General features: G+C 29.1%; 7 protein-coding genes and 1 long non-coding RNA gene across 12 annotated transcripts; 4 read left to right on the plus strand and 4 right to left on the minus strand.

The window, feature by feature from the left end:
• The first annotated feature begins 42 nt into the window (after positions 1-42).
• LOC118068832 (zinc finger protein 98-like) lies at positions 43-2,582 on the plus strand. Of its 2 annotated transcripts, none has more exons than XM_035086537.1 (3): positions 43-360; positions 1,240-1,876; positions 1,956-2,582. In XM_035086537.1, the coding sequence occupies exons 2-3, from the start codon at positions 1,250-1,252 to the stop codon at positions 2,562-2,564; spliced, it is 1,236 nt and encodes a 411-aa protein (XP_034942428.1). In that variant the 5' UTR covers positions 43-360; positions 1,240-1,249; the 3' UTR covers positions 2,565-2,582. The 2 variants fall into 2 exon arrangements, with proteins under 2 accessions (XP_034942428.1, XP_034942429.1); XM_035086538.1 differs by lacking the exon at positions 43-360 and adding an exon at positions 641-754.
• Positions 2,583-2,598: 16 nt separating this feature from the next.
• On the plus strand, positions 2,599-4,845 carry LOC118068831 (uncharacterized). Its single transcript, XM_035086536.1, has 3 exons — positions 2,599-3,256; positions 3,324-3,740; positions 3,814-4,845. Exons 1-3 carry the CDS (start codon positions 3,084-3,086, stop codon positions 4,544-4,546), a joined length of 1,323 nt encoding a protein of 440 aa, XP_034942427.1. The 5' UTR covers positions 2,599-3,083; the 3' UTR covers positions 4,547-4,845.
• On the minus strand, positions 4,836-6,554 carry mRpL39 (mitochondrial ribosomal protein L39). The gene is made up of 3 exons (XM_035086542.1): positions 6,345-6,554; positions 6,038-6,163; positions 4,836-5,877 (listed from the first exon to the last, which is right to left on the minus strand). The coding sequence occupies exons 2-3, from the start codon at positions 6,043-6,045 to the stop codon at positions 4,884-4,886; spliced, it is 1,002 nt and encodes a 333-aa protein (XP_034942433.1). The 5' UTR covers positions 6,046-6,163; positions 6,345-6,554; the 3' UTR covers positions 4,836-4,883.
• A 137-nt stretch (positions 6,555-6,691) lies between these two features.
• On the plus strand, positions 6,692-10,351 carry PGAP5 (Per1-like protein PGAP5). Of its 3 annotated transcripts, none has more exons than XM_035086540.1 (10): positions 6,692-6,874; positions 7,169-7,333; positions 7,401-7,546; positions 7,641-7,711; positions 7,944-8,084; positions 8,165-8,332; positions 8,410-8,495; positions 8,761-8,883; positions 8,974-9,114; positions 9,207-10,351. In XM_035086540.1, exons 2-10 carry the CDS (start codon positions 7,223-7,225, stop codon positions 9,366-9,368), a joined length of 1,149 nt encoding a protein of 382 aa, XP_034942431.1. In that variant the 5' UTR covers positions 6,692-6,874; positions 7,169-7,222; the 3' UTR covers positions 9,369-10,351. The 3 variants fall into 3 exon arrangements, with proteins under 3 accessions (XP_034942431.1, XP_034942432.1, XP_034942430.1); XM_035086541.1 differs by lacking the exon at positions 6,692-6,874 and having other exon boundaries at positions 7,132-7,333; positions 9,207-9,342; positions 9,430-10,351; XM_035086539.1 differs by lacking the exon at positions 6,692-6,874 and having other exon boundaries at positions 7,132-7,333.
• Positions 10,352-11,074: 723 nt separating this feature from the next.
• TM9SF4 (transmembrane 9 superfamily protein member 4) lies at positions 11,075-15,605 on the minus strand. 2 transcript variants are annotated; one of them, XM_035086535.1, is made up of 10 exons: positions 15,421-15,605; positions 15,233-15,336; positions 14,706-14,950; positions 14,439-14,585; positions 13,911-14,063; positions 12,907-13,181; positions 12,615-12,833; positions 11,817-12,234; positions 11,509-11,692; positions 11,075-11,428 (listed from the first exon to the last, which is right to left on the minus strand). In XM_035086535.1, exons 2-10 carry the CDS (start codon positions 15,233-15,235, stop codon positions 11,189-11,191), a joined length of 1,884 nt encoding a protein of 627 aa, XP_034942426.1. In that variant the 5' UTR covers positions 15,236-15,336; positions 15,421-15,605; the 3' UTR covers positions 11,075-11,188. The 2 variants fall into 2 exon arrangements, with proteins under 2 accessions (XP_034942426.1, XP_034942425.1); XM_035086534.1 differs by having other exon boundaries at positions 15,406-15,605.
• Positions 15,606-16,558: 953 nt separating this feature from the next.
• On the minus strand, positions 16,559-20,342 carry LOC118068828 (serine/threonine-protein phosphatase 6 regulatory ankyrin repeat subunit B-like). Its single transcript, XM_035086532.1, has 2 exons — positions 20,120-20,342; positions 16,559-19,956 (listed from the first exon to the last, which is right to left on the minus strand). The coding sequence occupies exons 1-2, from the start codon at positions 20,148-20,150 to the stop codon at positions 16,622-16,624; spliced, it is 3,366 nt and encodes a 1,121-aa protein (XP_034942423.1). The 5' UTR covers positions 20,151-20,342; the 3' UTR covers positions 16,559-16,621.
• Positions 20,343-20,473: 131 nt separating this feature from the next.
• On the plus strand, positions 20,474-21,458 carry LOC118068843 (uncharacterized). Its single transcript, XR_004690543.1, has 3 exons — positions 20,474-20,617; positions 20,763-20,942; positions 21,246-21,458. It is a non-coding gene; the product is annotated as an uncharacterized lncRNA (long non-coding RNA).
• LOC118068829 (uncharacterized) lies at positions 20,596-23,952 on the minus strand. Its single transcript, XM_035086533.1, has 7 exons — positions 23,387-23,952; positions 23,180-23,318; positions 22,981-23,118; positions 22,665-22,915; positions 22,112-22,350; positions 21,500-21,934; positions 20,596-21,394 (listed from the first exon to the last, which is right to left on the minus strand). Exons 1-7 carry the CDS (start codon positions 23,936-23,938, stop codon positions 21,040-21,042), a joined length of 2,109 nt encoding a protein of 702 aa, XP_034942424.1. The 5' UTR covers positions 23,939-23,952; the 3' UTR covers positions 20,596-21,039.
• Between the last annotated feature and the right edge of the window lie 3,219 nt (positions 23,953-27,171).

Consider the following 27,171-nt stretch of genomic DNA (forward strand, 5'->3'; position numbering starts at 1 on the left):
GATACCCTCCATTTTGGTGGGTGGAGATGCATTTGATAGAATAAGAGGGAGAGTGTGCGTTGGTCTTTCTGTCGTTCAGTAGCACACTTTCATTGTGTCTGATTATATTAAGGAAAGTGAACATCAATCGTAAATAAATACACACTAAAAGAGCAGGCTGTTGTGAAGGCAAATAGTTGCTATCAGCTGTAGGATATAAAGAAAGGGTATTTCCTTGAGCCAAGAAAAGACATTGTAAGAGGAAGGAATAAATTGGAGAAAGGAATAAAACCTGAGCCTCTAGGGTGAATCTCTCTCTTTTGCTCTGATAGACTAGATTCTGAAAAGAAAGACTTCCGCCTGGCTTCGTGGGAGTTGAAAGTAAGTTTGATAAATCTTTGCTAACGAGATCAATTTTACGTACCTTTTCTCTTTGCTCTCAATTTCTTGGTTTAATTTAAATCATCCTGAAAGTAATGTAACGGATATTAAGTACAAATAAATCGTGCTGAAGCTTTTAGAAGATTTATTTAAGTGTTATTTCTTGTATGTAATGAATATAATATGAATGTGCACAAAGAAATATCAATACGCATAAATTTTCAGTGAGTTCTACACTCACTCGAGGGCTATTCATGCCACCCAATCGCCGTCAGGTTAACATCGATCGCGCCTTCCTCGGTGCAACGGATTTTATAAATATCTGATTATGTTCTTGTAGATTAAAAAAGATTTTTGATTCCGTAAGATGTTCCAGTTACATCAAAATCACCAGGTTAATTTTATCATACATGATTTCTTTTTTTTTCTCTCTTTTCTTGCAATTAAAAATAGCCAATTAATTATAGAAATTATTTTTACGATCATATGAAAAAGAAAGAAAAAAATACACTTGAAATTATTTTCAAACGTTTAGTTTTAGAAACAGTAACTATCAAGACCCACGTGGTTGTTCAAATTGATTCTATATTCATCACATTTGTGTTAAAAGTAAACTTAACTAGAAATTCTTAAACAGTATGTACTTGAAACTTATCATATAGTAGGTGATTCATGACGACAAAAAAATCGATGCCGAGTATCTGGAGACCGCAATACTATCACATGTATAACATTTTATAAACATCCGGTATTATTCTGTACATGATTCTTATTCAGACCTTTTCAATTACTCCGTTTTAACAATAAGATAATAATCATGATATGTATTTTAAAAAGAGACTTTAATATAAATAAATTAATCAATGTTTTATTTGTTAGGAGCCAAGAAATGGAAGCAGAAGCAATAACAATTGCAGCTCCTCCTGCAATTCATCTTGGGCCTATTGTAAATCCAGTTTCCAATGAAACGATATCAATTGTTATTCCTCTATCAGCACAGCTAGCAACTGTTGCAAAAGCTACCATTGATCCTTTCATCGATGCCAATAATTCGAAATCAGAATTATCAAGTTCTGAATCATCAGTACAAGTAGAAGTTTTCAATGAACTTAATCAAATAAATACATCTACAATTATTCAGCCAGCGGTGACAGAAAAATCAAACTTTGCGATGATGATTCAAAAAGCAGATAAAACAAAGGGATGCCCATTTCCAACTTGTTCTAGATATGGTCGTGCTTTCTCTAGAGCTCATGATTTAAAAAGACACATTGCAAGGCATGAAACTAGAAAAGAACGTCTATGTGAACCTAAACCCTCAGATGTACGCACCTGTAACCATTGCGGAGAAAGCTTTCTTAATGATGTGATCCTTCAACGTCATATGAGCATTCATGCAACACCTACGGTGGTCGTTGAAGCTAGTAGTAGTGAAGGACAATATTTTTGTTATGTTTGTAAAGAAAAGTATCCTCAATTGAGCCAATTATCGGCTCACATTGCTACTCATAGCAAGGTATGTTGAAATTATGATTTAAATTAGCTAAAAATATTCAGTTTCAAGCTTTATATCATGTGGCTTCTTTATTTTACAGGAATCACGAGGAAATGTCTGTGCTTTTTGTGGAATTCAATGTGAAAATGACGATATCCTAAACAATCATATGAAGGAACATGTATCAAGTGTTGAAAAACAAGAAATAATAGAAACAACTATTTCACCTATTCAAGTAAAAATTGAAGATGATGGTGATGATTTTTTACTTGAAGAAATGCTTTTAATAAATAAAAATTCCCGTGTTACTTCACAAAAAACAAATTCAATATCATCATCAACTGGAAAAATACGTTGCGATTATTGTTCAAAGACATTTAAAACTAAATGGACACTTAGTTCTCATGTTGCAGCTCATGAAGGTCGATTTCAATTTGGTTGTAATCGTTGTGGAAAAAAATTTGTTAGAAAAAGTCATTATGATGGACATGTACGATCGCATGATGCTGCGAGGCCTTATGTTTGTGATCAGTGTGGTAAAACATTTAAAGAATTAAAACATCGACGTGAACATACAAAGCGTAAACATTCAGGAAATCAAATTGCTATACAAAATCTATTGGATAGTATCAGTGCTTGTGTTGCTGAAGAAGCATCAATGGAGCAAGCTAAGCTCACTCTTCTCATGCCAATGAATTTTACTACGTAAATCGTACCAAAAAAAAAACCGAATTAATTAAATGTTTGATTGATATAAACACATTGTGTGATGATAAATAATAATAATATATTTCTCAATAATTATTAAGAAAAAAAAATTGTATACTAAAAATGCTAACGCCTTTTTTTCCATGTCTAATCTAAGGGTTTATATGTTTATTATCAAAGTGGTTTTAAATATTATATCATAACAGCACGAATGTTGCTGAAATCGTTGGTTGTATTGTGACATATTGAGTGTCATCTTTTATTCCGTTAAAATAACCACAATTGACATTTTAACTTTTACTGAACTTTTATCTGCACAAATTATTATTTTATCGATGCATGAAAGTATATTAATCATCATCATAACCGTGTTCTTCATTAGAGCTCGGTAATACGAAAAAATTCAAAGATTATTCATTCGAATACCTTCATAAAATATTTGAGTGAGTCAAGAGGTTTTTGATTAGCAAGGATTATCTAAAAAAGATATCAACGATTGACAAGTCCTTTTTATTTTTAAATGAGTGCGCTTAAACGACGCAAAACTACATCAATATGTTGGGAAGTCAAGGATGGATTGAGAACGAGATCGAAGGCTTATATTGTAGACATTCTACCATCAGAGATTCAGGAAATGATTTTCAAATTTTTACCGCTTCAAATGATTGCCACAAATATTCGCCTCGTATCCAGGTATTTTATATCAAGCATATGAAGTATAGCTATATTCTTTGTATAAAATTAAATTTCCACTATATAGACAATGGCTGACGGTAGCATCAACAGTTTTGAACGGAGCTTTTTACTCGGCCGGTTGTCGTCTGAACACCATACTAGATCAAACGAATTCAAAGATAGCAGAGCTGGAAAATATGACAGAACTTCAAAACAACATGAGAACATTAAACATTCTAGAGCTAATCCAAGCTCAATACAAGATGTTGAGAGCAGTGACCTGGCGTTACACTCATCCACCACGACCACAAAAATTTCAAAGACTTTGCTTCTATGCCGGGAGTCTCCTCGACGAGTTGAACAATCTCCTGTACCTGGCATCAACTCAACCTGCAGCTCTTTACAGTCCCGATGGTCCAAGTGTCAGAGTCGAGAAGTTCTTCGGCCTTTGCAAACATTTCATGAATTATTTCGAGAGGGTCTCGGAACGGAAAGTAAACAGGTAGACTCAAAAGCCTTACACTAAATTCAAAGTTAAATATTTTAGTCATAAACTATTTGTTTTATATTGAAAGATCAGTCCTGGTGTCCGGTTGCAAAGTCGTCGACATTCTAGACTGTCTTGGAGAGGGTCGTCAGGTTCTAGCGTTTCGTCTGACAACTGGTCGAGGCCACCGAGGAAACGTCTTGTGTATGCGGATACGTTATGTGATGCAGAGAACTTGGCTCACACGTCTAAAAGTCCCTCGAGTGGCAAACGAAACATCTTGGAGAGATAAACAGAGATTTATGTATATGAGATTACGAAGAATTGTGCAGAATGTCAATGATCATCATTACGAGGATCTCCATTACGAAAGAGGACTAACAGCTCTTCAAAAAACAACATATGATAATTCAACATCACTTCCAATGCCGAAATTACCCACTCCATCGTTATATTCTGGATACGGCGAGTATGGAGATGAATTCTTTTACTACGGTAATATGAACAAGCGCGCTTATGCAAATAAATTCAACAAATTTTTTGATTCCGACGATTATCATGAAAATTCTTCAACATCAACAAAAGAAACACCACCATTTAGTCTTATTATTTGCGTTGAATTACGCTGTTCACCTGAATTAGCACCATTGGCTGTTAGACCTATACTCAATAGTGACGACCTTGATAATCAAACTTTATCACATAATCCAGAATTTTATCTTAAAATGGAAATTACTTGTCCTGCATCACTTAAAAATAAATTACCTGGACACTTCATCTGGGAACAACGGACACCTAGACATTATCCTAGTACCTTATGATCTCTTATTCTATATATGAACAATCGAGCAATGGATTAATATCCATTGACGTTTGTTATTGTTGGATTTATATATTCTTGTATGTCGTATATTCATTTTTATCTTATTTATTAACAATTGTGGAGAAAGTTAAAGCTAAGGAAAAGAGAGAAGTGATGATAAGAGTACAATTTTTTCTGATTTTTGTGAAGATTCATATTTTTTGTGATCATCTGTACCCAATGATTATTCGTCAATAAGACATAAAGAAAAGAAAAAGTGGAATTATAATAAAAATTATTATACTATGTCTTAATTTAATTATTCTTTATTATTAAAATAGTAAAACAACAATTGATTAGTTAGAAGCTATTGCCATTTTTTCCTCAACATCAGCTTCAATTCGTTGAGGCATCCATGTATTTTGGTTGAGTTTTTTAGATCGTTCCTCTAACATACTATAAATAAAATGATTAACCATGATTCCTTTAGGTAGAGCTATACCTTGAAATCTATAAAGATTTTCACCAGCATCAGTTTGAACTTTATGAACAGCTGATATCGTGCAACGACCCATGAGAAATGTGTTTCCTACCATAGGACCTCTGCTGATATCAATATGATCTCTGATTTTATACAGAGTAATTTTATTTTCATTATTTTTAGCAATTTGAGGAATTTGGATTGTTTTAAATGGGTTATCCTTAAACATCTCCAGAGCTAAATTTTCATCGACTTCTAGACGTTCAACCGGTAATTCATCATTAATTAATTTAGCAAATTCTGCGGAAAGAACTTTAAGTTCTGCTGCTGTAGGCTTCCAATCTTCCAACTCCACAAAGGCATCATGAGTAAAACTACCAGATTTAACATTAGGTACTGGAAAACTATGTAAATGACAAGTAACGTTATCTTTAAAAGCTGAATCAATGACTGCACCAAGCATGAAGGAACAAGTTCTCCAAAAAGCGTTATTTACTGCTCTATTAGCCGGTGTTTTCATTGTGTATAACTGAAGACGACAATCAGATGTAAGAGGTTTATGAAGATCCCAGGTGGTATCATCAACACTTGCAAGTGCTGAGAATTTTGCTACACCTTCAGAAATGTGTTTCGCACAGTCGTGAGGTGTTGATAGATTTTTGTTCATTAACATAATTATTTCATCTTCATAATTTTGATAAGTAACGTTAATTTTTTCGACTCTTCCAATTGATGAACGTTGTCTACTTTTCTCTTTTTCAAACAATTCATTTCGGTTGGCCTTAGCTTCTGATTTCGACAATGAACTTATACATCTTGAATAAATTGGATTGTTATACTTAAAAGTTATGGTAACCAATGATTTATACCTAGACAAAAATAATTTCAAACTCAATACCTAGTTAATCTATACATTTATTACTTTAATTAATTAGCAGTTATTAAAAAATTGGCAAGAAAGGTATAACCTAAAGATATAAATATTAATATTTACAAAAGAGATATTAATATTAGCAATGTTATACATACCCTTGCATTGTGAGAGCTAAATGTGTGTGTCTAAATATTGTTTATTATTGTTTATTATTAAAATTATTGCATAATTCACTTGTCACCGGAAAATAATTGTCACTTTGTTATTAGTTTAAATCATTTCTGCAACAATACAAAATCAGAATAAGAATAAAGCTTAGGTTATACTGTGAAAGATACGATTCGTAAACTTATGAAATAGTGACAATTAAAATTATTCGCAAGTAATATTAGAAATAAATCATGTGAATAATTTTTTTATTTTTAGATTCTTAAGTTATGATAAATATCACTTCAATCTTACATTCATTTATAAATATTAATTCTTCGTCTTAATTTCACCGAAAAAACACAATGTTTCGGAGCACACATGTACGATTAACACACACACACACAAACTGTTTAGTATCTAACGAACAAATAGTCGATAAAGTAACATTCACATGATAATCAACTATGCATAATAAACATGGAACGGATTAAAATTCAAATAAGTTATTGAATATCGTACAATTAACATCAAAAATTAATAAAATTTATATATTATTTTACTGGATGTTATTAATTATTATTATTTATAAGAAAATTTTGTCTAGAATGAGGTTATGTTTGTAATTTTTCTGAATGTTCTATTGATGTAATATTGATAGGAATTTTGGTTTTTGGCTGTTTTGTATGTTAGTCCTGATAAAATTTCCTTTAATTTAAAGCCTATCGCGTCTTCCTTGAATACAAACATTTACGAAATGCTGTGTCACTCAACGTAACATTTCAATAAGAATCAAATGTTTTTTTTAATAATTAATAAAACAATCATAAATTCGAGTAAAATAAGTTGAGTATTTTTGTAAAAGATTTGTTGTCTGTGTGATTTTACTGTGAATCAATAATTTCGTGAAAAAAGTGTGGTTACAAAAATGTTTATGTTTTGTATTGATCAATAATATTTATAATTAAATTCATAAATATATTTTTAATTACAACGATTGTAGTTACTTGTTAATGCTTAGTTACTAGCATCAGCTAGATGCATTAAGAATTTATTGATAACAGTTTTTATAGATTATCTATTTGATAAAGAATTTTTTTTAAATTCCATACGTTGATATTTATTTTATCATTCGATAGATTAAAGTTTATTATACAGTAACTGGAAAATAGTACTACAGCACTAATTTTGAAATGTTGTTTTCAAAAAGACGTTCATATAAATATTTAATTGAAATTTTACTTGCTATTATATTCACATTTATTTTTTGTGAATATCTCATTTACTATGTGACTCTTGTTCAGGTATGATATATAAAAAATATATAATTATCCTTATTATTCAGTGAAGTAATTAAGAATTGTTTTAAAGTGTTCATGGCCAACTCTTCAACCCCATAAAGCTGATCATTCAATTACACCACCAAGTCCAGAAGAAACTCCAGTGAAGGTGATGTTTATCGCTGATACACATTTACTAGGATCTCGGAATGGACATTGGCTTGATAAACTTCGACGGTAAACATTTAAAAATTTTGTTGAATTATAGATACATGAATTTGTACTTCTAGAATTTTAAGTTAACTTATTTGATATATATACCCTTTTTTAGAGAATGGCAAATGTATAGAGCATTCCAGACTGCAATAAATCTACACAGGCCAGAAGTTATTTTCGTTTTAGGTTTGTATCTCTGTTGATACTCATTTTTAATTTTGGTTTACATAATATTTTTCTTTAAAGCAATTTTAATAGTTAATTCCAACCATTTCAATGTTCCCAAAACACTAATCTTTTACTTATTACATTTTTATAAATTAAAGTTTATCAATAAAATAATGAAGCCAATTTCTTAAAAAACATTTTGATAAAAATTTCGTGTTTATAATAGCTTGAATTCATATCATTCTTTCAGGAGATTTATTCGATGAAGGCCTCTGGTGTGGATCTGCTGAATTCGATGCCTATGTTCAAAGATTTAATTCACTTTTTGCTGTACCAAAAGACTCTCATCTCTATGTTGTTGCAGGCAATCATGATATGGGCTTTCACTATGGTATAATAAACTTTCAATAATCAATCCTCCTGCATAGTAAGATAAAACTTTTAATCTTGTAATAATTATTTTATTCTTAGTGATAACACCATATTTGAACCAACGGTTTGTCGATGGAATGAAAGCACCGAATGTGAGGAGAGTAAGCATTCGAGGAAATCATTTTGTTCTTATCAATAGTATGGCATTAGAAGGCGATGGATGTTTTCTTTGTCGGCCTACTGAAATAGCGTTAAATAAAATTTCAAGTAATTTTTTTTTTATTTTATAAAATAATAGTAACAATAATAATAACAATTATAATTATAATTTATTTTTATTTCAGAACATTTAAAATGTGCTAAAGGTGTAGGTACTGGGTGTAGTAAACCTAATGTAATTAAACGATATAGCCGGCCTATTATATTACAAGTATTTATTATTATTATAATTATTTATTAAAAGCAATAATACCATTCTTGCTTGAGTAATCTTATTGTTTTAATAAACAAAAACCCATGTTATTTTTTACAAATAACATTTTATTTATTTAATAATCATATAATAGATATGCAGAAAAATATCTTTTTCTCATAATTATTTACCTGAAATAATGTGTTTAGTAAAAAAAAAGTGTATTACCTGAGCAAGAATATACAATTAATTGTTATTTCAAAAAATTTAATTAATTTTGTAGCATTATCCTATGTATCGAGAATCAGATTCGATGTGTACAGAGTTAGATCGAGCACCAGATGATATAAAAGACATTAAATTTCGTGAGAGATGGGAATGTTTATCAAAGGAAACTTCTGTACAGGTATTTACTTGAATTTATTTCATTGTTATTTAGAGAATGAGAGACTAACTAATGTTTTTTTTTCAAATTATTATTATGTTATAATTAAAGCTTTTAGATTCTTTCAATCCAAGGTTGATTGTTGATGGCCACACTCATCATGGTTGTAGAAGAATTCATGGAAAAGACACGTTAGAAATAACACTTCCATCTTTCAGTTGGAGAAATAAAAATAATCCTTCATTTTTAATGGTAAAACACATTAATGCCTTTTATTGTTTATTATTTATTCTTTAATATTATTGTTTAATCCTATTTATTCTTAATTACTATTTTTTTTGCAGGGAGTGTTTACCCCAGATAATTATGTTGTATCAAAATGTTATATGCCAGTCGAAACTACAGTTATTTTTATTTATATTATGAGTGGAGTGTGCATTATAATTTATCTAGTGTTACGAACGAAACAACGACTAAACCGTAATAATTTTTTGAAACTCCATTGAAATTTTATACTTGCCATTATTTATTTATTTATTTATTTATGTATTTTAAATAATTACATAGGCCCGACAGTCTAAGCCAAATTAAGGCCTCAGACATCAAGCAAGATACAAAAGTTGAAAAAGATTTGTAGATAATTGAAATAGAACATAAAACACGATGTGAAGGTCTAGCTATCGCAAACAGCAAAAAATCTTGAACAGGAACATTACCATTAAAAGCATCATTCAAAGTATTTACAAGCTCTGTTAGATTATTAGATGAGACTGGAAAGTGCTTCTGCTTCCATGAGATACAATCTGGAGATACCGATAGTGGACCCAAAACCGTCACAATTGCCATTATATTTTTACAATTTTCCTAAAACTATTTTCTATTCTGTGATGATAGTTTTAATTATAGCAATATTATCAATACAAATAATTATTATCATCATTATTATTGTAATGATGTTACCATGTAATAAGATTTTTTTTTTATTCAAATATTCGTAACAAAGCCTATTAAAATTTCTGATGAATTATGAATGAGTATTAAATATAAATATGTATGTGTATATTTCTAACAATTTTCTACACTTTATAATGCTTTTATAAAAAGAATGCTTGAAAATACAGATAAATAATTGTTAATATTTATACAATCGTATAAGTATTTTTAACAAAACTTGATTGTTATAGACAGCTTTTGCCTTATGTAAACAATATTTAATTATAATTATTACATTTATTTATAAATAAGCATTTATTATGTTTAAATTCTTATTATTGTGTGCTAAAAATATGGAATTGCGATAATAATGTCTAAAAAAATTCAAGAAAATAGTGAATGCTCGGGGAAAAATGACTATGTACAAACTGCGAATGAATTTATCGCTTAAAACACGTCATCGAAAGTTCAAAATTGATCGATGGCTTAATGTACATACACACACATTTATACATTTGAAAAATTATTAAAACGAATTTTTACATCGAAATAAAAACTTGCCTAATAAGTTTTGATTATTGTTTAAGTTAGAATAATTGCTCTAGATACTAAAGGAAGTTAAGAATTTTTTCTGAATTAAAATAAAAATAAAACTTTTGTATTAATAATGTTTTTTATCTTATTTTTAATATTTATTTTAGTTCATGAAGTGTACAATAGTTAAATCTAACAATAGTTTCATTAATTTTTGAATAAAGTAAAATAAACACTTCAGAATAAAATACTTCATATCGAATACTAGTATCTAGTGAAATGATATATTCATGATCACAAATTCATCATAAGGACTTAATCTATAAAAAAAAAAACGTACATTGCTTAAAAGTTAGATAAAAAATTGATTAAATCATATTTTTGATGGAAAAAAAGTCATCTGTATTGATATGGAAATTTATATTTTATATTATTACAAATGTAATATAAAAAAACTTAATATAAAATCAATTTTATATTAAGTTTTTTATATCTCAGACAGCGAAAAAAATTTTAAGTACTAATTATAAATTTCGATTTTTTTACTTATCAAAAATAATGACTCTTTTATTCTGTTACTTATATTATTATTCAGTGGAAAATTCAAAATATTCTTCCTAACTTAATAACATAAATATAAATATATTAGAGTAATTACTATATCGTGTAAAAATAACATTAAATGATAATTTAAAATTTACTTTGTATGTTATAATTTCAATTGTTTTTATTTGTATATACCATCAATAATTATAAGTTTGAAAGCTAATAAAAAATGCCTTGAATTATTTTACAATACTATTGAAAAAAATATGAGGAAATGTTGTAATTTTTTTTTATTATTATCATATAAATTCGACTAGTCAATTTTTACAGCTGCGTAAATTTTACGAATAAACGCATAGGCTGCGAAGAACCCAATTGTTCCGGTTAATAACCAAAATGTGAGCACCATAAGTCCTGTGTAACTGAAGTACATTAATGTTGGCACTAATTCAGATATTTCTAATTTTGTCATAAAATAGAAAACCGAGTAAGCTAATACGTAAACAGCTGAACCGCCACTAACAATAAAACTTCTCCACCACCACCTGTAATCCTAGAAAATAAAATTTTAATTTACCAATTATGTAAGAAATAATTTGATGTATAAAAAATTAATTGAATAAGATTACTTACTTCTCCACACAATTGAAAGTAAACCATGACAATTGATATTTGTGAACAAGAAATAACAAGTATACAAAACACAAGAAATAGGAAACCAAATAAATAATAAAATCGATTTTCCCAAAATGCAGTCAAGATAAAAAATAGTTCAATAAAAACTGCTCCGAATGGTAGAATTCCTGCCATTAATGTGCTAAAATAATAATAAATCATTAATTATAAACATGTTAGTGAATAATTATTATAGTAATTAATATAATATAATATTAAAATTGTTGATAAAGATCGATAGTTGAAAAACAAAAATTTAATCTTACCATAAAACTGGATTTAAATACCACACTTGATCAGGAACTTGTCTTGGTATTTGATTAGTTCGTACTGGATGGGTAAATGCTTGTTTTCTGTATCCAAAAAAGTATCCAAGGTAAACGAGAGGAAGAGAAATGCCAAACCAAAGACATAAAAGTGATAACATAGTAGTGAAAGGTACTGCTCCGGAACTATGTTTTCCCCAGATGAAGAAATTCAAAAAAAAGCATGTTCCAAATACTATTCCAGGATAAAATGTTGCTGTTAGTAAGGCTGCACGTTTCCATTGTCTTCCACGAATTGTTTTGTATAAACGTGCAGAAAAATAACCCGCAATTAATCCAGATACTGCGTAGAAAAAAATCGCACCCGTTGCTAAAGCTCCTCTGCTTGCAGGAGAAAGCATCCCCAGCATAGCAAAAACTAAAAACAATTAAGTAATTATGTTTAATTTATAATTATGATTATAAATTGATATTATGCTAATTGATTCATTCGTTAGTTTTAATGGAATTTTTGATATTTAACAAAAGTTGGCAGCTTTTCGATATTATTTTCCGCCACCAACAGCCTGCTTTTAATATAAATATGCAATTATTTAATGCCTTTATTAATTATTATACACTTAAGGACTCAGTAATGAAGTAATTACAATAGCTTTCTAATTGAATATCTCTAGTAAGGCATAACTATTACTGTTAGCATGAATACTAAGAAGTTGATCATGAAAATTTTTGGAGTCTTATCCACATTATTATTTCATTGTTTTCAAAAGTAGTTAAATAAATGATTTGGTATCTTACATATTGTTATAAGAGCCATGAAAAATATTTGAATTCCACTGCCAATAACTGCAGCAAACAATCTTGAATTTGTTGGTGGTCTAAAAACATCACCATGAACTAACTTCCATCCACTTTCTTCAATTGATTCATCAAGTCCAGCTAAACTCTCACTTTCTCCGGCATTATAACGTGCTATATCTCTTCTAAGTGTTCTTACCATGATCATAGTAAGAATACCTGTAACACAACGGATTTTATAATTGTATTCACTTTTCAGTAAATTGATTTTTTAAACAAACACTTTCTTTACCAGATAAAAAGAAAACCACAACAAGTGAGTTGATAATTGAAAACCAATGAATTTCAACATCATTAATTCCTAAATAAACATCCCATCTGCTAGCCCAGCTAATATCTGATTGTTTCCATTCCACTGAGTATAAAAACAATAAATTCGTTCCTGTTGGACTGACGTATTGAGGTGAAGCGTCGTTAGGCGCTTGACATTTATTTCCGTCGAATTCTACTTCTTTATAATTTACTGATCGAGCATCAACTTCAAAGCCAATTACCCGAAATTGGTTCCTGAAATTTTTTAATTCATTATTGTTGATTATATTATTGTTTGTATTTTTAGTTTTTAAATAATGATAAATGAATTAAAAGTTTGTAACAAATTTTTATGATGTAGGTAAAATTAGAAGTGTTTTAAATAATGCAATTATAATAAGCTCGAATAATATTCGAATATTTTCATTGAAGAGTAAATGAAAATATGTAAGACATGAAGTAGAAGTAAATAGCACTTGATAAAGACGAAATAATAATCAAAATTAAATTAAATTGGATAAATCAAAGTATTTGGATCGAAGGACATTTCAATTTAAAAACAAATTAATTACAATAATAATATACCAGTTTTTAAAAAATGATATAAAATTATTATTAATAAAATGTTGATGAAATGTATAAATTGGTCTCACTTTCATGAAACTACTTTGTACCAAATAGCCCTTATTTAATTTCATTTCTACCTATTTACTCTTTTGTTGCATTCTGACGATAAAAATTATCATTATTGACCAACAATCTGTATTCTTACACTTTAATCTCACGTTAAATTTCTGCAGTAATAAAATAATCGTTTAAAAATGAAAATACAAGTCATTTATTCCACGTTTTTTTTGTTAATAGTGATAATTGTAATTGCTACAATGCAACAAAAGAGCAAGTAGAGACTGAATTCAAAAAAGCTATGTAATGAGAATTAATCCAATTTAAAATAATATTCATAATAATAATAATCATACTTACTCTCCATGCTTATGATAACTTAATTTAAGTGTTAGTAAATTATTTATAAAATATTGGCCATCTTTAAAACCTCCTAATCGATATCCATAATAAACTATTGTGGTATCGTCCTTATGTGTCTTCTTTGTTGCTGCTGGTAAATTATCTATTAACCTGAACAAGAAGAAAGTATTAATAAATAATTAAGATTTGATTAAATTTGGGAAAAACAAATTTTTTGTGCAATATAAAAGAAAGTTCATAAATAAATAGAAACGATTTAAAAGATTAACAAATTTTCAAATGATAAGATAAATACTAATTGCATACACTATTAATTATTGATAAAAGGAAAAACATGACTTTAAAATTGAAGTTATATATTACAATTGAAAATATTGCTTGAATATTAAATATTTGATTGTATTAATTCCGTAAGCTACTTAATAAAATTCTAATATGCACGATATTAACAATATCAAGGTGTTCATAAACTAAAAATAGAATGTAGATGTTTTATACATCTGATAAAATTAATATAAAACTTACAAATGAACGGTATATTCATGCTGTATTCGTTCTATAACTGTCTTTGATGTTTTTTCGTCCCAAGTCATTGGATTTTTGGGTGAATGACAAAGTAATCTACAGCTTATATCCTCACCCATAGCTACTTCGTAAGGTGTATTTACAATTCTGTAAAAAATTATCAAAATTACTCCAAATTCAGGAAAAGAGGTTTTATAACCTACTTAATTGCTGCTTGCTTATCAACTATTATGCTTATTTAATGCAAAATAATAAAAAATAACTTACCGATCACCTCGAAGAATTTCACCCAAATTTTCTGACATGTAAATATAAGTTCCATTTTTGGGTCTACAAAAATCCAAAGAATAATACTCATATGGTAGTTGAGTATGAGTACTAGTCATTTTTACAGCCTTTACATCTATTTTTTGGCCTTTCTTGAATTCGACTGGAGCTACTCCAGGAACATAGAAGGCTCTTATCTCCAAAGTAAACAACAGTAACACAATCACACTCCATGTCAATTTTTCCTAAAAATGATCCATAAAAAGGATAAAATAAATTTGTAATTATTTTTACAGAAGTTTAATTCTACTTAATATTCAATAAATTGCAATTAATCTTGATGTTTTATGACTTTTTACATCATATATTCTCAAAATCATATAGGTTAATTGTGGTTGGAAACCTTCGATAAAATAAAATAGGGAGTTAAATTTATAATTATTAACAAACATCCATAGGGAAAAAAGGTTTTTTTTATGACAGAATAATTTTAGTAATAATTGAGAGGAATTGTTCTGAATATTTACCATGCTGTGACGTTAATTCTAGATGAAATCGCGCCACGCTGATGATTACTTATGTGTATATGATGTACATTCAGTCCAATTTACACCCACAATACTCAAGAAAGCTATGCATAACAAAAAAAATACAATAATAGAAACTTGTATTGCTTGTATAAAAGTTGATTGTTACGGACTGAAGTTGTCGTTACAATACTGTCGTCCAACTATCCATCGAACTGACGCACGAATCTTCCTAAATCTCTGTGAATGTGTACATAGATGTAATTACACGAACGTGACAATACAGATTACCAAGCCAACTTTTTATATACTTTACAGAACTGTGATAAAAAATAGAACTTTCCGTATCAGAAGTAAAGAGGACTTTCTGCTGTTATTAGTGATGGTAATGTGTAATGACGCTCCGTCGATAACATCGGCATGCACTTTGCATGACCGATAGTCAATCATTTTTCTTGCTAGCATGTTAATAGTGCGGCAAAATTTTGATATTCATTCTACTGAGAAACATGTCCTAAATTATTCAAGGGGAGATATTTTAATTACTCAAGTGACATTTAAAAATCATCAAATAGTTTTTTGCGGAGTTTTTTTTAGTGGAATTAATGTATTTTATTCTATACTGCATGTATAAGAGATCATATAGGAATAAATTTTTTATATTTATGAAGAAAAAAATTATTTTAAAGTAAAGACAGAGAATCAATAAATAAATAAATATAATTTATATAATATATATAAATTTATTTATCAGATTAAAAGGTCTAAGAATACAACTATCGAAAAGGAGAAATAAAGAGTTTGTTTATGAATTGTATTTATTTATTTAAAAAAATACATAAGTAATTTTTATAATTGAAAAATAATGTGATATCACATTATAAAAAACAATAGTAATAAAATATTGTAATTTCTTAATAGTAAAAAAAAAAGCTAATGAACGTGATTTTTCATCATAGTTTTTGTATTTATTTTTATAATAAATTATTTTAATTATTTTAATAATAAACTTTTTTTATCAAAAAGTATTTGTTCATGATATTTTTTGATATATTTTATCTTAAATTTTTGTTCACAAAACAAAAAAAAAATACTTTTTTTCAATAATGTATAAATTATCTTAATAATTTATAAGTCTCTTTTTTCAACAAAATTTATAAGCAAAAAAATAAACTTAGATATTTTTAACTAATAAAATGAAATAAAGATAAAATCAATTCAATGATCAACATTTCATTATCTTCTTTGATTTTATCAAAACTGATTAATAAAAAAATTAAGTATAAAATATGCATATAAACTCAATATTATTAATCTAGAATTATCAAGATAACTTTAAGTATACTTTATATCTTCTAACTGTCAATAATTTTTAAATTTGAATGGTTTTTAATTTTGTCCACATAAAATTTGTCTTTGAGCTTCACGTAAATGACATTTTAAAAAATAACAGTAAATAGGAAACATAGTTTGAAGTTCATCTGATTGTATAGCTTTAACTATAGAATTATTTAGTGTAAAATTCACTACAGTGCAAGGATTTTCGCTCAAAAAATTATAATAAGTTGCGTGATTTTGAGGAAATTTGGTTTTCTTCATTAACTCAATCTCTTCACGACAATCATTTTCAAAACTTTTGAAATATTCCAACTGCTTTTTATTATATACTTTATAGATTTTATCTAACAAGCTTGGATGAACGGATAACTCTAACACTTTCATTTTAATTATATGTTGTGTGAATAACATAATTATGTCCTTCTTTAAACAATCCTGAGAGGAATTATCGTCTTGTACAAGTAAACCATCAATTGGAGAATTACCATTCTTATTTAAAATATTGATATCAGCTCCAACATTTAAGAGAGGTTCACACATAAACAAAAAATTATTTTCTATGGCATAATGTAAAGGTGTTTTACCATCTTCATCAGCACAATTCACAGATATATCTTCTTCAAAAAGAATATTCAGAGTATTTTTAACATATTCTTTTAGGTTGTCATAACGTAATGAAACTCGATTCAAATTTGTCATACATGCATAGTGAAATACGGTTCTATCATGCTTATCTCTCATGTTAGAATCGGCTCCTTTTCTGATAAGATATTGAATTATTTCTGTATTTTTGACAAAACAAGCTAAATGTAGCAAACTTGTAAAATCATTATCGATTGAATTGATGTTAGCCTTATGATCAAGGAGAATTTTCATGGATTCAAAAGATGGTACATAGTCATTTTCCCAAGCAATTGTCGAATGCAGAGGAGTTTTTCCCTCAAAATCTTCAATATTAATAACAGCATATGCTTCTAAAAGGCATTTTAGAGTATCAACATTATTATTCAAAACTGCATAATGAACTGCTGTCTTGCCTAAAACGTCTTTGGCATCAATATCGTTTGTTAAATTTAGAATAGATTTGATGATCTTTACTGTCATGTTAGGCTTTTCTGATGCTAAGTGTAAAGCAGTTTTCTCTAATTCATCCTTCAAATTTACATCCATTCCATTGCATAGAAGTAATTCAATAATAGGCAAACATTCTGACTGTATTGCTAAATGTAGAGCAGTTCTTCTTGATTCATCTTGCAAGTTTACATTTACTGTGTAATATAGAATTAATTCAAATACTGGTAAACATTCTGGCTTTACTGCTAAATGTAAAGCAATTTTTCCTGATTCATCTTTTCGGTTTACATCTGCTTGATTCTCGAGTAGAAATTCAATGATAGGTATAGATGCTGATATTATTGCTAAATGTAAGGCAGTGTTTCCTGATTCATCTTGCAAGTTTACATCTACTGTGTAATGTAGAATTAATTCAAATACTGGTAAACATCCTAACTCTGCAGCTAAATGTAAAACAGTTTTTCCTGATGCATCTTTTCGGTTTACATCTGCTCTGTTTGCTATGAGTAATTTGATAATATCTAAACAATTTGATTTTATTGCTAGATGTAGGGCAGTTTTTGCTGATGCATCTCCTAGGTTTACATCTGCTCCATTTTCTAGAAGTAATTGAGCAAGATCATAATGTACTGAATTTATTGCAATATGTAAAGCAGTTTTACCAGATTCATCTTGTAGGTTTACATTTGCTCTATTTTCTATAAGTAATTTAGTAATTCCTAAATTTCCGGAATATGCTGCTAAATGTAGCGCAGCATTCCCTGATACATCTTTTAAATTTATATCTCCTCCATTTTCTAAAATGAATTTAATAATGGGGGTAGCTGCTGAATTCACTGCTAAGTGTAGATACGTTTTTAATTCTCTTCTTAAATCCCTATCATTTATATTGTTTAAAAATTCAATAATAGACAAATTCTGAGATTCAATTGCCCTCTCCAATATTTCTTTGCTGGGGATATTACTTCTATCAATTTTAGAATTACTCAATATTAACTCAATAGCACGATAGTTTTTATTAATAACTGCTAGCTGAAGTGCAGTGTTGTTTTTTTTATTAACAGCGTTAATATCAATATTTCTATCCAAAAGGATTTGAATACATTCATTTCCACTGTGCTGACAAGCCAGATGAAGTAAAGTACTACGTGAATTAGTTAGAATGTTTATATTAGCTCTACGTGTTAATAAAGCTTTTACACATTCAACATCATCATTAATCACAGCATGTTGAAGAGGAGTGCGTTCATGTAAACCTCGACGATTTATTTCAACTCCTTTTTCCAAAAGAACATCAATAATCTTCATATACGTTTCTTTGTATACAACCTTAGGTTCATGATGAAATGATTTTTCACTGAGATAAAAAATTGCATTTGATATATCAACATCTGCATCATATTCCAAAAAAACTTCAATGAGATCCAAATTTTTTTGTTGTACAGCAAGCTGAAATGGCGTACAGTGATGCGAATCTTTAATTTTATAATCTGCTTTGATTTTAAAAAAAAAATCAACAGCTTCTACATTTCCTGCAATAACAGCATAAAACAATGGACTCTGTCCAGACAAATCTGTCTCGTTAATTTTTGCACTTTTTTTACCAAGACTCATTAATACTTGAGAATTATTTCTTCTCGCTGCAAAGTGAAACGGTACTTGTAATTTGTCGGTGAGAGCATTTACATCTGCACCATGATTTATCAGCAGATCCACAATATTAGGCATGTCTAAGTCAACAGCAACATGAAGTGGCGTTAAACCTTCCTTATTTCTAGCTTCAATATCTAACTTGTGATCAAGAAGAGCTTCAATCATATATCTATCGTTTCTTTTCACTGCATGATGAAGTAGTGTGCCAAAGTCATTAAATGGATGAATTACAAGCTGTCGTGATGAATTTTTCATATCAGTTTCCAATAGTATTGCTAGAATATCTGTATATTGATTTTCTATTGCTTTATCCAATAAATAATAGCAATTATTTTCGTTCTCTATATTTATGTTAAAAATATCCCAATTACTATCGAATACATCTTCATGACCATTAGTTGATTTTTTTAATAACATCTTTTTAACTTGAACAGTAGAATCAGCACAGAAATAATCATAAAATTTCAGACCTCTATAACGTAATCGTACCAGACCAAAATTATCAGGCTGTTCAAGCTGTATAGGAATTTCATTTTCAACTTTACATCCTACTTCAACTGCCGTTACGAGAATTCCTAGACTATTATTTTCCGATTTGGACAAATAAAGCTCAGCTACTGTAATACTAGCCGGTACTGAGGAAGAACACTGAGTTTGAACTGTGAACAAACATTTTTCAATTTAATTATTATTTACACATATTCTATCAAAATGATATAAAAATATAGGTTATCTTAACGTGATTAAAATGGAAAGGGATAAATATTTTATTTATCCTTATAATAAACTCTTTGAGATGTTAATTTTGATTGCGAAGTTTACCTGTTTTATAGAACTTGTAATTGAAGGACATGGTTATTTTTTATTCAAAAAAGTATTAACATGAATAAAAAAACTTAATTTAAAAATCTTCACAACTTATTCTTTTTCACTTGCTTTCATGAATATTACGCCGTAAAATTTAGCTCATAAATGTCGACGATGCATCTACTACAATGACACTTTTTCATCTGACAACTATTGCGCATTATTTCGTGAGCTAACCTCTGTCATATCGACAGATGATATTTATATTGTGGACCCACAACTTCTGATTGGTTTGTGTGTAAGAGAGGGGGGATAGGACCTCCTCCAACAATTCTTTTTCATTTACAAATCTCAACCCTACAAAAAATATAGAATTTATGAAGCTAATTAATCGGAAAAAGTATAAAAAACAAATTATAACAATTCTAAAAAATATCCCTTTTATTAAATTCTTTATGAAACGTGTTTCACCATATCCAGGATGCATAATTAATTGTCTACAAGAATGAAAAGGTATACAATCAACAATAGAAAATAAACTTCCAACAAATCATAATGAGAATTAAATTCCTTCAATTATTAACCTATAAAACAATGTTATTTTTAATAAAATTATTTTAATAATAACATGACTAATTCTGTAAACATTTATTTGCAGTTTAAATAAAAAATTATCTAACCTAGACCAAATAACATCACAGTTGGAAACCACCATTACTCTATGTAATTGTATAAGATTTATAAAAAAACAAAATAATGATTTGAAATGGATTCGACCTTTATGAAGCTTCTTGTAAGAGGGATGCTGATTTAATGAAAAAAGCCTATTTTGATCAAGGTAATGTAAATCTATATTATTATATATTTTTATAGTATATGTATGATCAAGTATGTAATTGCCTATTTTGTAGTATCAATTATTTAAAACGGCTATTTTATGGTATAACTGGTGGATCATATGCGAGCAATTCACGATACAATTTTTTAAATTGTTTCAATTGCTTTTTCTTCATATTTGCATTCATATAATCCCCAAAGTTAGCGGTATAAGCTCTGAAAGCAATGAACCCTCCATAATCCTTTGCACCTCTAACGAACATTCCAGCACCAGCTAATGCTAGAGTTCGGTTAACTGTTACAGGTTGTGCATCGAAAAGAGGAATGGTGGTTTGCCCAGCATCATCATAAATATTTGAAGGACCAAACATAATAAACTCATTTATTTTCGAAAATACAATATTTTTTGGTGACTTCCTTGGATCTACTTTTTTTCCATAATTTACTTCAGTTCTGGAAATATTCAATTAATACCATTAAAGGTTGAACAACTGACGTTCAAATCAACATATCTAGTATCAAGACACAAACAGGTAAGCACATGTTCCATCATCTTACCTTTTTTCTGCATATCGCTTGGGAGGAGTTGGCTGATTCTTTGGTGTTATCCAAATAGATGGTTTTTTACCAATTTTACCTTCGTTGAAGTCATCAACAGGTGTTGCATGTAATTCTATTTGTATTGGACTTGAGTTATCATTTGGATTAACATTATTTAATCGAATCCCAGTTAAAACATGATTAGGTGGTAATAATATATCATCTAAATTGAAAGTCCTTCGTTTGTCAGTTATAAATGCAAAGTCCACGTTTTCTCTGAGTTCTTTTTTATCTTTATTACGATAAAATTTGCCCATATTATAGGTATACTCCTCTAACGGGATCCATCTAGATTCATTGATATTAACACGAAGTTGAGGTAAAAGATCTGATTCTTCAACTTCAATTTGTATCATTTTATTTTTTTCAGTAAATCTAAAGTTTGTTATCACCCTAGAAACATATTTTAATTAATCATTAAGTATAATTTATGATCAACTTTTATGTGTGCCATTTGAAAAAAATAAGAAAGGATCAAAATGGTGTTTAATGTTACATGATAATGGTGAGCTTAGATCATGGAAGGTTTATTAACAATCATGATTAGTGTAAATTGTTTGAAGAACTTACTTATTGCCTGAGACATCAGAATACTGAGGCATGAAGGATACAGCTCGTGTGGCCTTCGATTCTGGCAATGTTTCTACACATCTACAGAGACAAGTATCGCACCTATAGAAACCAGAGGTTAAAGCGCCTAATTCAGTTTTATTGAGTCCGTTTCCACTACAACCCCCTTCTTTCGAACCATATGTGGAACCACCTCCTTGACTTGATATATATTTGTAGCGTCTCAGTGAGCTTTCTGGCTGTAAATATATTTAATTTATACTTGTGAATTGTTGATTACTGCAATGTGATAATTTTTTGCATAAAATTATCATTAAATCATTCCCTTGTAGCCAATTCTGACATAAGAATTTTTGTCAGAGTTACGTACATCTGTTTACTTTCTGCATCAAATTGCCATTGACCGTCAGACATGAAATCTTGCGTCTTTCTGCTTGAAAAAAATGGCAGATACATACTTTGATAACAAACTTAGGTCGACATACATAAGTCTGCCGTCAGTCTCACGTTGATTTGGTTACTAAGATAATTAGAATTATGAATACACACTTACATATTCACAAACGTCAACACTGTAACCTATTGTACCGCAAAAATAAGCTCTTCCTAGACATGTTTTTCGTTGACAATAAGTAGCCTTATTCTTTAGGTAAGGATCAGAACTCTTGTCCCATGTAAAGCATCGATAAGTTTTCATTGTATTTATATCACTGCAAGTATAACGACATGTATCATCAGAAAATCCTTGTGGTTCACTCATCAAGTAGCCCGTCATTAAGCCTTCTAATTCAACGAATGTTTCACCTAACAATGGATTAATGAATTAGAGTTATCGACATTAGTCGTTCAGTATAATTTTATTGTAATACCTCGAATCCATTCTGGAGGATCGCATGGAAATACTATCCGTGAAACTGCTGTCATCTTATTTTTGATAGTTAATATGTATTCTTCCATTCTCATTACAAATTTTGCGGTAGCTTTTTTTACTTCTTTAACGTATGGCTCTATGGATAAACAAATGTAATTAATGCCTGCGTCATTCATGAAATATGTTACTGAATTTACCATTTGTTGAAGTAGCAAGGTAATCATAAGCAAACATCGTCATCATGAAAGCTCTGATTTCAGTTAGAGAAACGATGTTGAAAATTTCGTATAAACGTTCTTGAAATGAGAAGCTTGGATTACACATATCATCTGGTTTCTAAATATACAAAAAAAAACGACAGTGCGATTATTAGATAGGAATTTTTGAAGGCAAAGCTGACTTACCGCTTTTGCTTTAACCATGAGATTTAGGATATTTTCTCGTATTGAAGATGATCGTCCAGGTACAAAAAGAGCATGCATTTGATTCACAGCATCTGGTATGTCATTAGCATCTCTGGATGTTACAGATTTAAGAAAGGAATTCAATGTGTGAGAGTTGAATCCTCCTTCACTCGAAAAATCTTTGAAGTCATCATAAAGCAAATCAACACGAGTGATAACATTGTGGAAGTCTCGCATGGCTGCTGAAAGTTCTTGGGCCAGGGGAATCTGTGTCACTAATTCTTCTACTATGTTATCCATTTTTTCACTAAGTTCCACGGCCAAGTTAGATACTTGCTCCGATAAAGAATCAAGTTTCTCTAAAGCCAGTGTTGCTGGATTCACCACATCTGTAACAAGACTTTTAAATGGAATGTTTCCAGCCCAAACATTCTGGATGTCATTGGCCAGCGCGATCATTTCTTGAATATCCGAAACTACTGGAAGTGAAAATGAATGCACATCCACCCCATTGTTTAATATTAGTAACGAAAAAACTAAAAACTGCAACATTTTTTTTTACAGAGCTTGCAACAACAAAAAAATGTTGTAAATAACATTCTATTACTGAGTATTCCTATTTATCCATGTAATTTTAATTGCACTCCTGTTCAATTTTGTCAGTAGATAATTGAATAATGTAAATGCTATCGAAACAATTCATCATTCTTCGGTGAAATATATGGTTATGGAGTAAAGTGATAATAACAAAACTTGATAAAAACTTTACGATAATTGAAAAAAGGTTGAAGTGCATTTACAAAGTTATAATTTACACGCAGAGCATTTTTTTTACTAATTATAAGTGGAAAACTGATAAGTGTTGGTCTTGAAACGTAGAAGTAGAAATATTTTTATTTAATAGTGAAGGCTGTATTTTAATATCTTTATAATATTAAAAAAATTAAAATTGAAAGAGGCCCAAGCGTTAACTTGACTACAAAGCTACCAACGATCGCCGAAACGTTCATTTCCTAAAACCGATCATTTATGATCCTCATACAGCCTCCTCCTTTTGGGCTGTACAAAAATGTGCACCAAGCATAAATCATGATAACGGTGGAATTATAATGTATACTTTTTGTAGACGAAAAGTCCTAAAATTATTGAACGCCAAGTATTAAAATCTAAGAATCAACAATATTTGAAATATAAATTATTTTCTTCGATTCTTTTTTTTGAAAAAAATTTGAATAGAACGTTTCATGATATAATCAACATAATAGCTAAAAACTTGACGCGACTGTTAAGATTTTATATGTAGAAGAATGGAATTTCGATTGTATCGAAAACATTTAATATTGTCCAAGTTTCGTGGCTGAGAAATACCCAGTCTGCCATTCGCGACTGAAAAATCTAGTCCACCTTTTGGGAGATAATTAAACCGATAAACAAGCTGTTTTCGAGTCTTTCCAGTCAAAAAACTCACACCATGGAAAATACAGTTCATGATTGATGGCTAAGGAATACCCAGTCTGCCATTCACGACTGAAAAATATAGTCCACCTTTTGCGACTATGGTTTGACCAGACCAATAATTATCTTTGAGTCTTTCTGGCCAAAAAACTGCCACTATGAGAAATACAGTTCATGATTGGTGGCTAAGAAAAATACAATCTGCCATCTGCGACTGAAAAATATGTTGTCAATTTTATGCGACCATGAAATGCACAGTCTGCCAACGTCAAGATATGGAATGCATTCAATAGGATGATTTTTATAATTGTGCAATATTTATAATTTATTATGTTAAAAAAACATTGGGAGAAATCGATGCTCGATTTTTAAAAATAGGGACATATTATGAAATAGACATAATAGAGAAATGGTGCAGATGCAGTGGGTCTTCTGTAAGAACAGGAGTAACTAGAAGGGGTGAAGGAGGCCACATAAAGTATTAACACTAATATTTATATTAATAGCACATTTTATTCATGAAGGTAAGTTTACCATTAGCAAGTTAGCTCTTCTGACGCTATGATAAGTGTTATCAATGGTTGATTACATGAATTTCCATTGGAAAGCTAGGTATCTTGAGTTTGTTTTAATCAATAAATGAAAACGGAGAAAATTAATAATACAATAAAAAGTAAAGCAGTGTTCTTAATAAAAACAGCCTATACTTATGTGTGATGATTATAATTTATAATTAATCGATTTGAGGTATTCAAGTAGTACTAAACAATTACTAGTTTAATCAACTATTTTCAATTTCTATCAATCATGACGGATTGTTTGAAACTATTTTTAACCAACGGTTAGTGCATGATGGGATGTTGTGCAAATTTTTTTTCTCCTTTCACAATTGATTCACTGAACAAATCAAAATTTTTAGCACACCTGTAAATACCATGAAAATTTTGACTTTTGTAAATATCTTTTTTGATACAATAATGATACCATCATTCATATCACTTAGAGGCATAAATGTTTATCGTTTCAATTCTGGATTTTTATCATATGGATTGAATGAAATTTCAAAAATGATATGTGAATTAAATTTATTCATAAAACTTAAAATGTTTGTCAATTATATAGCTATCATGCAACAGACATGTGTGCGTACATTTTTCTACATTCGTTACAACATTATGATGTTAGCCCCCGTATAGCGGCAATGTCATATTAAATATATCTATATCTATACCTATTCTGCGAATATAAATTCGTTGGAATTTTAAATAACTTGTCAACTGCAGATGCTCGCATAGAGGACTCATGTGGCGGCATATACATGAGTATTATAGGACAGAAAAAAGAGTGGAGAGGATCGGTGAAAAAGGTTTTTTTTTGAATAGCAAATTCAAATAGTTGTTATCGAGATATGTATCTCGTAACAGGTGTCATTGATGGTAGTTTCTAATTTTTTATCCATTTTAATCATATATTTTGTTAATAAAAAAATTAAATAAAACATGTCTATTTGACATTGGCAATAACACTAATATTTATACTATTCACATTTAAAGAATGTCTTGTTTTCATTAAATACGTCGTAGTTGGAATTATTTTTCTTCATTCTCTGAAATCGTTTCTATAAGAAAGTAATAAAATCAACAAAACGTGTATCGATTGCTATTCTCCATCAATAAAAATAATCATGTTTATTTTTTCTTTAATTTTGAAGAGTATTTTTGAGGAGAGGAATAAAATTTTACTGATTAAAATTTCTTTTGTTTTATTCCACTGCGTTTTAGCAATAGAATATGTACTTAACATCTAAATCAATCTACAGCCAATTACACATCAATAGAATTTGTCATGCATTAAAATCCTCATGCTATTAACAGAATGGGCTATCTCTGAACATAAAAATGCATAAGATAAATGTCACTATTGTATCATTACCACAATATTCTGAAAATAATGGATTAAGATATTTTTGAATAAATAATCATATTACATGATGATGTAAAAAGTAAATTTTATTATATTTAATATAATTTATGATGACTATAAATTAATAACACAATAATTAATCATATTATCGTTGGGAATAATCGAAAATGTATTTTGTTATTATTTAGCTTATTAAAGATTATAAATAAAATCTATCCGATAATATAATCAAACTGCAAACAATATTTATAGTTTACGGTAAATAAATATATATTTCATAAATGTTGTGTATTAAAAGCATCAGGTAATAATGAACCAAAAGTCTGGTGTTAAAGCATTAATCTGTAAAGCATAAACAATTAATTGTTGAATTATTGTTGTATTATTGAAAACTTCATAATAGTATG

The sequence above is a fragment of the Chelonus insularis genome, unplaced genomic scaffold, assembly GCF_013357705.1.
Source record: "Chelonus insularis isolate UGA/USDA-ARS -01 unplaced genomic scaffold, ASM1335770v1 contig_402_pilon, whole genome shotgun sequence".
Taxonomy (NCBI): domain Eukaryota; kingdom Metazoa; phylum Arthropoda; class Insecta; order Hymenoptera; family Braconidae; genus Chelonus; species Chelonus insularis.

What these genes read in the sequence shown, in the direction of transcription:
- LOC118068828 (XM_035086532.1), bottom strand. Translation starts at nt 20,150, where the DNA reads ATGTCCTTCAATTACAAGTTCTATAAAACAG. An exon ending in TTACAAGTTCTATAAAACAG is followed by an intron (nt 19,957 to 20,119) that starts GTAAACTTCGCA and finishes GTTTGTTCACAG; the next exon opens with TTCAAACTCAGTGTTCTTCC.
- TM9SF4 (XM_035086535.1), bottom strand. An exon ending in GAAATTCTTCGAGGTGATCG is followed by an intron (nt 14,586 to 14,705) that starts GTAAGTTATTTT and finishes AATTTTTTACAG; the next exon opens with AATTGTAAATACACCTTACG. An exon ending in CATGGCTCTTATAACAATAT is followed by an intron (nt 12,235 to 12,614) that starts GTAAGATACCAA and finishes AATTGTTTTTAG; the next exon opens with TTTTTGCTATGCTGGGGATG.
- LOC118068829 (XM_035086533.1), bottom strand. Translation starts at nt 23,938, where the DNA reads ATGTTGCAGTTTTTAGTTTTTTCGTTACTAATATTAAACAATGGGGTG. An exon ending in TCCTCCAGAATGGATTCGAG is followed by an intron (nt 22,916 to 22,980) that starts GTATTACAATAA and finishes ATCCATTGTTAG; the next exon opens with GTGAAACATTCGTTGAATTA. An exon ending in TCTGATGTCTCAGGCAATAA is followed by an intron (nt 21,935 to 22,111) that starts GTAAGTTCTTCA and finishes ATATGTTTCTAG; the next exon opens with GGTGATAACAAACTTTAGAT.
- LOC118068831 (XM_035086536.1), top strand. Translation starts at nt 3,084, where the DNA reads ATGAGTGCGCTTAAACGACGCAAAACTACATCAATATGTTGGGAAGTC. An exon ending in AATATTCGCCTCGTATCCAG is followed by an intron (nt 3,257 to 3,323) that starts GTATTTTATATC and finishes TCCACTATATAG; the next exon opens with ACAATGGCTGACGGTAGCAT. An exon ending in TCGGAACGGAAAGTAAACAG is followed by an intron (nt 3,741 to 3,813) that starts GTAGACTCAAAA and finishes TTATATTGAAAG; the next exon opens with ATCAGTCCTGGTGTCCGGTT.
- PGAP5 (XM_035086540.1), top strand. Translation starts at nt 7,223, where the DNA reads ATGTTGTTTTCAAAAAGACGTTCATATAAATATTTAATTGAAATTTTA. An exon ending in AGCGTTAAATAAAATTTCAA is followed by an intron (nt 8,333 to 8,409) that starts GTAATTTTTTTT and finishes TTTTTATTTCAG; the next exon opens with AACATTTAAAATGTGCTAAA. An exon ending in GCCGGCCTATTATATTACAA is followed by an intron (nt 8,496 to 8,760) that starts GTATTTATTATT and finishes TTAATTTTGTAG; the next exon opens with CATTATCCTATGTATCGAGA.
- LOC118068832 (XM_035086537.1), top strand. Translation starts at nt 1,250, where the DNA reads ATGGAAGCAGAAGCAATAACAATTGCAGCTCCTCCTGCAATTCATCTT. An exon ending in ACATTGCTACTCATAGCAAG is followed by an intron (nt 1,877 to 1,955) that starts GTATGTTGAAAT and finishes TTTATTTTACAG; the next exon opens with GAATCACGAGGAAATGTCTG.